The sequence below is a fragment of the Amblyomma mixtum genome, chromosome 9 (genome assembly GCF_055824585.1).
Source record: "Amblyomma mixtum isolate Tamu chromosome 9, ASM5582458v1, whole genome shotgun sequence".
Taxonomy (NCBI): Eukaryota; Metazoa; Arthropoda; class Arachnida; order Ixodida; family Ixodidae; genus Amblyomma; species Amblyomma mixtum.
This window is the reverse complement of record NC_143020.1, coordinates 92947457-92958476: the sequence shown is the minus strand read 5'-3', so window position 1 is coordinate 92958476 and position 11020 is coordinate 92947457. Positions and strand designations below refer to the sequence as shown.

The 11020-nt window shown below is 48.4% G+C and overlaps 1 protein-coding gene across 1 annotated transcript; it reads right to left on the bottom strand.

Moving 5' to 3' along the window:
- Window positions 1-2576: 2576 nt before the first annotated feature.
- Window positions 2577-10744, bottom strand: LOC149330135 (uncharacterized). Its single transcript, XM_089559373.1, has 6 exons — window positions 10699-10744; window positions 8299-8397; window positions 7188-7562; window positions 5068-5705; window positions 3918-4540; window positions 2577-3027 (listed from the first exon to the last, which is right to left on the bottom strand). The coding sequence occupies exons 1-6, from the start codon at window positions 10742-10744 to the stop codon at window positions 2577-2579; spliced, it is 2232 nt and encodes a 743-aa protein (XP_089415499.1).
- Window positions 10745-11020: the final 276 nt, after the last annotated feature.

Genomic DNA, 11020 nt, shown 5'->3' with positions numbered 1-11020 from the left:
GAGCGTGGTCTCAGTTGCCATGGCAGCTGGTGCCTGCGAAGGCCGGGGTTGCGTCGCCCTGGTTGCAGCCGGAAGGAGTCCAAATTCAGGGGACGCTCCACGGAGGCGGCGGCCGCGGCGCTGGTGAACTGGGGTGAGATCCGTATTGGTCGGTAGCCTACGCGGGTCTGGAAGCGTACCCAGCACCTCCACCAGATTTGTCACGAATATTACACGGCACACCGTTAGATACACAAGAACTGTTCCAGTCTGCCGAGCGGTCACCAGCAAGCAGGCGAAACACTTCTTCCTCGTCACAAGCGAGATGGCGGAGCACTTCTTCTTCGTCCACTTCTAAGCTGTATCAATATTACCGAAGGCCCACTTACAAAAGCCCGCAAAGTATTCCAATACATAGTGCAAATGCTGAAATGCTCTGTGTGTGGGTGTGTGTGTGTGTGGGGGGGGGGGGGGGGGTGCTCGCGCGCGTCTTTTCGCCCTTGTTTTGTGTGTGTTCTCCAGTCCACCTGATTGACGCTGCGCAATCAAGGCGCGAACATCCAAATCCATGAGAACCGAGAGTAGAAGGTACCGGTCGTAATGTGACGACACTGTAGGAACAACTTCCCAACGCAGTAGAAAGGGCGCAAGAGGAAAAGGAGGAGGATGAGGGTGCTATGACTACAGCTGTCCCTTGTTCGTTCCGAAGGAGGCCAAATGTCTGGGAGCCCATTTTCAACGCAGGACGGCATCAAATTCAACGCTGCGTCGTCACAGAGCAAGCCTAGAATTCCTCTTTGTGAAATGTCGGAAGCACCGTCAAAGTTCATAGTCGTTCCATCGACCTAGAGTTCCAGAAGTGTTTGCTCATATCTCGATGTCATGCCTCGTCTCCTCGAGAATGTCGACCTTTTTTTGAACGGTAACCTTTTTTACAGCGGCGAACTTGTATCCATATTTCATCTCGAAAGATTTGTAATAAATTCTACTCAAGATAATACTAAAAGTGCATCTGTGTATACATTTAGAAATCATGAGGAGAAAACTTAAAAATTGAATTCCACATTTCGGCCGGATCCCGGCCTTAAGAATGAAGCCAAAGTCAATAACCGGAGCATAATTTATGCATCGGGTGTACGAACCTCGGGCGGCCCTGGAAAGTTTAATGTATTCGAAGGAATGTTAAATTCAACCCAAGTGAACCTTAGAACGCCCCAGGAATTTAATTTCGCAAGCAACTAGTTGAGAGCCTTGTCTCGATAGCAAAAACGAAAATGAAAGCTCACTGAACTCTTAATCTTTCTTATGCGTATGCTAGTTCCATGCGAAATACTAAGGTTATCTTTGGGAGTCAAATATTCTTTGAAAAGGGCCCGAGAGAACAAAACAAGCACAGCTAGTTAAAAGGGCTACAACCGAGCACATTTGGTACTAGTTAAGAACGTATTTATTTGCTGTTTTACTTCTTTATCGCTATGTCCGAGAACAAGGAAGTTCTTTCGCATTCCCTGTGCCGACACGAACGTTTCAGTGCTATCAAACACAACTGGGTGGCTATATTTCTCGCGCGCTCTTTAAAAAATTAGACGAGTGCACCTAAATTCCTGCCCTTCTGTGATTGAAACACGCACTTGTCAACAGGTCTAGAACAGTTCTAGAACTAGAAATTTATCTTCGTCATTGTCAAGTCTCCACTTATGGCGCAAAGCAATCATGGTGTCCACGTATTAGAGGAGATATGCACATTAAATTTTTGGGGGTTCTTGAAGTATTTAGAAGATTAACATTTTATAACTAGCAGAGGTTGCAGTAGCAGTGCAGTCACTGCACAAATACCCGTAATTAAGACTAAAAAGCAGGTATACGTTTGGATGTTGTCGCCTGGAAAGGAAACACGGCAATATTTAACTCTTTATGGTGTGCAGGAACACGTTTCACCCTAAATATATGAAAGGTGTTTTGCTCCCCAGAATGAATGAGACCATGAGTATCCAGCCGAATCCATGACCTAGCCGCCTGCGTATTGAAGCTTGTCACGTTTCCGACCACGCCTTTTTTTTTTTCATTCTGCACAAGAGGCATAAAACAACCTTTCCGAACATGGTCATGCATCCCGCGTGTATTGGGGCGTTCTACAAGGTAACGTAAGTACGCATTTTCAGCTTTGAAAGCGTCCCAGGAAAATTTTTTGACGGCATTTCATTTCTTAACAAGAATTGCAGAGCTTATGATTCACGGACAGCAAAATCGTGGCACCCTAAATCCGAGTAGCCTTGGGTGCACATGTGCAGCTATGCTCCAATTCTTGCACAGTATTTTGGCTGGTAATCATGCGACGCGCTTCTGCAAGACGCCCAAAACTGGAGCACCTGCTTCTCATACCTCCGTCGACCTTATAATTTCCTGCATTGGCCAATCGCGCCGTGTCCAACCATCAAAGTTTTTAATCGCTTATATTTTTCTGCAATGTGGCTTACTATGTAAAATGGCTTAGTATGTAATACACTGCGCAGACACTACTGAGGAAATAAGTAACATCATGCACAAGCACCGACAGTCTGAGGAACGTTTCTCCCGCGGTCAATGCACAGGCCGCGTCAAAAAGAACTGCACGTCTCTTGCAGCAGCTTATAAGTCTCGTTGCGGCATTCGAACGCCGCCACGAACTCCGGCATGCTGATGAGCGGCCACGAGCAACGCTCTTGGGGCCTCAGCGGATCCTGGCGCTCCGTTCCGCAGGACAGCAGGCAGAAACGCTTGAAGAACTGCCTCTGCGCCCTGGGCCAGTACTTGTCGCGCGTAAACCTGTTTCCGCGGTCGTAGTGGGCGGCCTTCATGGCGTCGTGAGCTACCCTGGCCGCACGAATCCACCCGAAGGCGCTGCTCTTGAACGCCTCCGACGTCCTCGGGTGGATGTCCCGCTGCGGGTGCCGGAGCACGTCCTCGTCGGCGCGAGTTCGCAGGCAACCCAGCCTCAGCTGGGCGTCGAACACTTTGCTGCTCGTCCACCAAGTTTTGTGGGACGTGTGTGGTGTGGTGGCGTTCCACCTGAGAAAGGACAAAAACGCCTAAGTGGAGAAGCTTCGCTAGATTCCACCCGTCTTCCGACAGCTCCGTTGTACCCTTCCCTATCTGCCTCCTTTTCGTTCATTAGTACGCAGACTTCCAGCAATCCACGGTAACATAACCGCATATGGAGATTCTCGAAAGTGCCCAGTCCATTCCGTGCTTCGCCCTCCACGTGTAGCTCAGGGCTAGAAAAAAATTGCCAAATGCTTAGAATCTGCCACGCAATGCCATATAAACTTAGCGAAAGCGCTCACTCCTCGTTTTCGTAATCCCGTTCCTGGCTTTGTTTTAACCTCAGAGGTAGGAAAGCCAAGCGCGGTTGACTCATAAACGAGGAAGGTGAAGCTCTCGTGAGGGCGCACAATAGGCCACTAAGCTGGTGTATATTTTCAACAGGACGGCCTGAGCGAGGCCGGGACCCATCGCGATGCTCGAGGAAAGCAGCCTGTACTTGTGCGTGGGAGAAATGCAAAGAAAAAAAATAATATAACACTACCGTTAGCTGGTAATTTTGTATTAAGGACTAGAACATATCAAAAAGTTGTTCAGAAGCTTTATTGGCCTTGACTGCTGAAAGAAGGTGGCAAAGATAAATGCTCTTCGGGACCGTACTACGCCACGCAGTCACGCCGGAGCTTCGGTCCTATTGCTTTGGCCTCAGTGCAACAAAGTTGTCCTCGAATATAGCGTGGTTCACATTCCCGCAAAACAAGGTTTCTCTTATATATTAGAAAGATTATTGCTCACAGAAAAAGTGGGAAAGAAAAAGATACTTGAAAGTTACGGGAGTAGACCATGAACTTGAAAAAGACTGTTGAAACCATACTCGAAGAACCAGAACTGACCGCACAATACATAAGCACACTAACCTTGCGTAAGGACCGACGACATCGGCCAACGCCTTGGCCAGCGCTGCTCCAACCGTGCCGTACAGAAACGGCGGCGCTTTGCGGTCATCGTAGAGTAATGGGCTCGCAAGGTAGACTGGCGGAAGGAAAACCTTGTCGTACAGGACGTCGTAAACGGGCCCCTTGTGAGCCCACAGCGAAGTCATGCGGGCGGTCACTGCGTTCGGAGGCTCCCGCAGCATGGCCTCCCGCTGTGACGCCACGCGCAATGTGACGTAACTTCCGGTAAAGTGGCGGTCTGATCTTGCCATAGCCTCTGAAGCGTGCTGCAGGTACGTCGTGTTGACGTCCCCGCTGACTGCGCTCCTGGACGGCGCCAAACTTTCTAAAGACGTCTGGTCAATCTTCTGGTGCGCTTTATGCGCTGTGTCGTTGTCAAGCCAGTCGGGTACGGAGATCTGATGGATTTGGTGGAAAATAGAGTTCAGCTCGCTGATGCCGTCAACGAGGTTGCCAACGGCCAGCTCACGCAATACGATGTGCCATTGGAGCTGGAGGGCGCGGCTGACGGCGTCGAAACAGAGGTACGACGTCTCACGGTAGTGGGCGGACAGGAAGCGCCTGGAGAAGTCGTAGCGGAGAACCTGTATGGGAAGTGAATGGTAGAGTTAGAGGTTATGACGTACTGCGATGACAAGTAGGAATCGCTTAGTCTATTACACTGCCCTCATATAGATACCGCGCTAAACAGCTATCTAAACTGCAGCACAACAGTAAATTCGCCGTCCCCTGCAAGACTCTCGCACTCTGAGCCAGAAGGACTAAAAAGGATGCTGAGCTATTCCTACAGGGGCTAACTGCGCTGCCACAACCATAAGACCTTCAAAGGGCAGCCATTGATACATTTAAAATTAAACAAAAGGAGAGACTTCTTTGGTAAAGTTTTTTTTTGCCTTTAGACTCACCGTTCGTCATGGGGGAAAGTTGTGGAGTTTGTTTTATTTTGTGTATTTTTGCTTTCAGTACAGTGAAAGAGGCCCTTGAAACATTATTCAACAAAGCACAAGCTTTGAAACAAAAGACTGAAAACAATTTGTCGACTGAGCTGCCAAAGAAAAGGTGACACATCTATAATTCCTCTCACCGAAATAAAATTCAAGCTGCCTCTTACCTGTGCAAGAACGGTCGCGGTGAGGTACCACACCGTCGTCCGAACGGGAGCAGAGGTGAGGTTCTGGAAGACCCTCTGCGTTGGCTCATAGCCGGTGAAGAGGAGGACATCAGTGTCTGCCGCGCTAAGGCCTGCTTCTCCGAACAGCTGGAAAACACTTCTCCAGACGCCCTTTGGGAACTCAGCATCCTCCTTCATCTTGCCATATGTGAGCCACTGGTGCCGGACGTCCAGTTCAGCGAAAGATTCGATCTCGCTGTCGGCGTCCAGCACGTCTCGAGCGATGGCAGTGGCATCGCTGGTTGCTGACACTTGCCGGACGACGTCTTCGACGTAAGCTTCGACGTACTTGTCCGTCAGTTCCGCTCGCAGTTCTTGACGTATCGACGGCGCGTTGAGGAGATGGAGGTATGCGCCTCGGTCGCGCTTCCTGCGAGCTATGACGATCGCGCTGTGGAGGCCGGTGGTGAATGAGATGGACGTGGCACGCACAAGGGCCGTGCTGGACGATTCACTTGCCAGGAGGGATGTCACATTCACCACGTCCAGTACGGGGGAGATGTCGCGTTGAAGAACTGGGTTCGTCGTGTTCATGTATTCGAAGCAGTCTTCTAAGAGGCGCTTCCCGATTTGAACGACTGTGCAAAGAGGGAAAGATTGCAGTCAATACAGACGCACATCTGTATGTGTTGTACGATATTACTGCCCGTGCCGATATGTTGCAGTGTTTATTAACGTCCTCAAAGAGCGAGTGCTGAAGAAAACCTCTAGACGTCCTATCCTTGTGACATTTCTTCTCCCTCCTACCAAGGAGCTTGTTAATGAACAAAAATCTAAGAACATAGCCAACAGTAGCACAATCACAAAACAAAAGTCAGTTTATAGAGTAAGACATGAGTTCAGATAGCGAACGGGGTTTGAAGCTTGCCACGAACAGCGGGTTATTTGCATAGTGGTGGAATTCTTTACGCAAACTAATCTTATCCTGTTCCAAAATTGTAACTGAGGTCTTATTCCCGGCCATTCAAGGTCTAGAGGCAGAGCAGGAGATGCAGAAACGAAGCGAAAAACTGCTCGTCCTGACGTATACTGATTTTTCATCCCAAAGTGCCCTGTATAGAAGGCTAAAAAAAAAACGTTCCTGGAGTAACTCAGGTGCTGAGATCTTTGTTCTTCATGCCACATATTTTCATAAACATATCTTCAACGCGGTAGAGGAAAAAGCTAAGGAGAAGACACGCGAATGATGCCTCCAAATGGTACAGGTTTTGCAAAATCAAGAGGTAACCTGCGTCGCAGCGTTGCCTCTCTTCACACAGCGCATTTACATGCCTGAAATGCGTTCTGCTGCAAGCGCCGCGACTATGAGGCTGGCCCGTCTGACGTGCTAGTAGCGTTCTGCTACAAGAATGCTACTAGCACGTCAGACGGGCCAGCCTCATGGTCGCGGCGCACCTGTTTGGAAGTCAGTATGAGGCTGCTCGCGTAACACCGCATCCTAAAGTACTTTTCAAAAAAGAAAGAGACAATATCTACATGGTAACCTTTACAGAACCATCACTGACACCTATCAGATCCTTTGCAGTAGAGTCAGAACATCCCTAACACGCACAGTTGAAAAGACAACCGACAGAGAAGCCATGACTTTAAAAATCCTCACGAAAAAAAAAAAGACTAAAATGGACAACCAAGCGAATGACATACCAGGGAAGATATAAAGGCAGAAAAAAAGTTGAAAGGGCACTCATATAATGTGAAAACTTTCAGTTGTTTTGTACGGAGGATGTATGCGACCCCGCTAGGCCCGGATCTGTCCCCACGCGGCGACACATTGAGCAGCTCCTAAGCCTAACACGTTCTCTTGGAGATGTTTCCAGAACGCATTCGGGCCTTGTCTAGCATCATTCCGATCTTACTGGAGCGACAGAGGACCGTGCGACGCCACTATTCGATGACGTCATTACATGCGACTGACGACCATGACATCTCGGGAGAGGAAACGGAGGTTTTTTTATAAAAGGCTGCACTCATAAATGTAAAACCAGAATAGTTACTTCCTGATTTGGCAGTAGACAGTGCATAGACCTCAAGACGTTTCATAAGTAGGGGAGGCCACTTACCGGGAGTAATCCTCTCGCCCAGAGCAGCGTCATCCGTCTGGAGCAGCCGACTCCGAAAGCGCCGGAGGAACAAGCCGAACGCAACCGGCACGAAGCCTTCTCCCTGTCGCCGAATCGTCCACATTCCGCACACGTGCTGGTGGATGTCCACGCAAGGGTGCAGGTCTTGCTCGACGATCGCGCTGAGATAGCGCGTCGCGCTGATGCACTGCTCGGAGCTGCAACTGAGGACGTCGTCCGATCGCCTGGCCCGCTGATTCATCGCCAGCGCCGCTATGGTGACCACCACGAAGCCGATGACGCTCACGCTGAAGCACAGGGTCGCGTTGGCCACCTTGCGCTGGTAGGGCGTCATCTCTTCATCGCCTGCGGGCACTGCGATAGGACGGGACAGGTGTCACGAAGCTATCCGAATGCAATCTACTGATTCGGTGCTTAGTCAAAGATAACGGAACGAATGCATCTGAGTGCTTCTTGTTTGATTCGGCCTTCCACTTGTATGTCTCGACAAGTTTGCTTATTTGGGTAAGTTTTAGGCAATAAAAAATAAAATAGAGCGCAAATCAGCGGAATCTATTCTATATGGGCATTGCAGTTATCCTGCACATTTACGGCGATTTTCAACAAGTAGCAGCGCCTATACGCTTCAAGTTACATGATATCAAGTCGCAGGACATTACCGATATGCATCAGAGCGTGTCTGCCCCACGTATAATTTGCAGGTACAGTACCGGGTAATTCACAGGAACAACCTGTTTTTCGGTCCTGGATGAATGAACGAGGGTAAAAACTGGACTAAACTTGCACAGCGAAACTGTAGATATGGTGCATTCATTTCATATTAAAGACGACGAAATTATTTTCTTCACAGACATTCGCGACAAGCTGTACCCTTTCCTTACTTCCATGGGTGTGGCGGCTTAAAAACGAAGTATTTTTTTTTTTTTTGCATATCAGTACGCCACTAATTAAGCCCGCGGCCGTTGAGTCAAGACAGCCATCACGAGAAAACTGCACGACGGGATGATGGCTAAGTTGAATCTTATGTGGCAAAAAATGGCCCGATGTGGATGAAACCAAAGCGAAGGAAAAATATAAAAGACTAGCTCACCGATCGGAGAAGATGGGGATATTTGGTCGGAGGAGACTGCGGCCTTGTCATCTTTGGTGGCAACACCATGCTGGGGCTGCTTGATCTCCACTCGGTCTTCTGTGGTCAATCGGGCTAAGGAGAGTAAAAGGTGACACTGAGCCAAAGCACTTAAAACTACGTCGACATAGCTCAATTCAGAAGGTATAAGAACATGGTGTTGCGTTCTGTTATCATTTCAAAGGATTCCATTGTTTCCAGGCACGTATGCAGATGCTAGTAATGAAGCTATCCGCGATTGTATTGTTTTTTTTCTTTGCTGTTTATGCCTAATTTATTAATTCCATTTTTTTTTCTCGCCCTTATGCGCTACCCTTTCAGGATTTTTTTTTTTGAGCGGACCAATTCGCTTCCCGGATTGCCCTACTGAAAAAAAGTTGTATGATGTATTAATTTCATACAAGCTTTGTCGTTATACTTCATATAATTGACACAATATTCAATGAAATCTGTATAACAAACGTATGATTTTGAAAAAATGAATGACATTTGTATGACAAATCGTATCAGCTAGGTTATTGCGTCATACCGCATTTTTCACTACTCATGAGTAGTAACGGTGTTGGTGGAGCACAAGCTGCTTTCATAATACAAATAGTTGTCGATAAACGTTTTGCCTGTCGCAAAAGAACCCATTAGGCTGAGGCCACATGTTGGTGGAGAGATTCGCAATGATTTCGTGCAATGGCGTTTGTGATTGGACAGGATCTTCTCGTTTTGTTTTTTTTTTTCAGGACAAGTAGACTTCAGCTGTCACGACCAGCTAGAGTTATGACACGCTGTGATCAATCAGGTGTTTGTGTTAGGTAAAAGAAACTCTGAGAACCCTTCCTCTCCCGCTTGATCTGGTTGCCGACCATCTCTTTCCTCCTACAATGCGAACTTTTCGTTCTTCTTTAAAGAGCAACTGCATCAACTTTTGAGAATTCCGCTATATTCAGGGATCCAGATCTACACAGGATATACGGAAAGTATGCGAAATTTAAAACCGTGGTGAGAGCGGAGCAGCCTGATGTTACGTCAGGGACAGGAAGATTTCAAATTTCCGCTGCCGTCAACCACATCCTGCCGTATGTCATTGAATGCTGCCAAACAACGATCGGCGGGCCTTGCTTTCAGTGATTTTTGTTTCTTCAAAGCAAGCATTTATGCATTGGAAATGTTCTGGCACCGTAGATTACGTCATAATCACCCCCCCCCCCCCAACACACAGACACAGTAGGCGCTATGCGCTCGTAGACCCTTGAAGGCCGCCGCGATATTAATCGGCGATTGCGCCAATTTAATTAATAGGCCAAAAAGCCTTCGCATGCTTTAAATTCTAGTTTCACACATGCTACCCCTTTAAGCTCTTCGCATTCTAAAACCTCTGTTCTGGCCATTTACGTGTATAAGTGCACAGAATTGAAGTATGATTTTAAAAAATAACCACAAGCAGCGCAAAATTAACATTCATCGCCGCAAGCTTCGCCACTCAGAATGTGCTCAAACGATTTGCCCAATATGCCACTAGGTAAGATTCGAGTAATTAAAAGAGTGACGAAAAATTAGGCCTTGGCTTAGGTCTGGTTAAGATTGGGTATACAAGCGAAAACCTGCAGTTGTGCTTGGTTTGACGCCATGGCTGTCGCAGGTGGCGCACAATGCACTGGGAGCACCACGATAACGGTGGAGGCGATCGGCCGTCCACACACTGTGTGTACGGAGGCGGAGGAGGAGACGCGCGTGTAGTGAATACGGTGCTGTCTTAGAAGGTTGCTTCAGAGCCATGTACTGTGGTGTCCATTCCTTTCGGGTGTACACCAGGATATGTGAGACAGTCATTTCCTTGCATTAAAACCAATTTTCATTTCATTATCCTCAATAAGGCCGTGCCCGGCAACCTTAAAACATTTCGACCCCTCCTTTAGCGGCTACTGCACGCACTGTAGTGCGGTGTCTTCGGACACCTATCACATGGTGTGGGCCTGCCCTTCCAACCCGGCCATTCCCCCCATCCCCAACACAACCCGGGAGGACTGGGAGGCGACCCTGCCCGGCTGCCACAACTTACAGGCCCAACAAGACTTAGTCGGGCGCGCAAATCTTGGCTCCGACGGCTCACGCGAAGCGCGGCTGTGGTGCTACAAAAAACGCGCAATTGAAGGAGTATAAGTTCAACTCACTGCTGGCGTCCTGAAGGGTTCTCTCTCTCTCGTCAGGCTGGGCCGCATCCTCCGGCGCATTAGATGGCAACGTAGTCGCCTCAGTATCTTGCGACACCTCTGAAAGGCAACGTTTGCGTGACGATTGAGCTGTCCAAGCCCCCACTGGATACAGGGCAACTACTGTACACGTAAGCCTTAGTATTTAGGGACTTACCATGCTCAGATGCAGGAGCGGCAGGAAGCTCAGATGGAGCGGCCATTGCGTAACAGCTTCTTCACTGCACGTTCTCACGTTTCAGATTGCTATTACTCGTCAACTTCTTTCGTACCGCTTGGTTGCGATGCAAATGGTGCGCGCCTAATAAATGTGGTGATGGTAGCTTTGTAACAACGCGTGGCCAGACTGGAAGAATAGACAGCCAGGATTGGCTGGCGAATTTTTCCGCGCTGTGAAATTGGGGCAACTTGATAAGTATATATTTTCTAGAAAAACATAGCATGGGGAGGAGGAGGAAGAACGTCTATTCCTACAATCA

Coding starts and splice junctions, on each gene's coding strand:
- LOC149330135 (XM_089559373.1), bottom strand. CDS start 10,744: ATGGCCGCTCCATCTGAGCTTCCTGCCGCTCCTGCATCTGAGCATG. Junction 8,398..10,698: donor CGCTCCTGCATCTGAGCATG/GTAAGTCCCTAA, acceptor GATTGACCACAG/AAGACCGAGTGGAGATCAAG. Junction 4,541..5,067: donor CCGCGACCGTTCTTGCACAG/GTAAGAGGCAGC, acceptor CTTCCCATACAG/GTTCTCCGCTACGACTTCTC.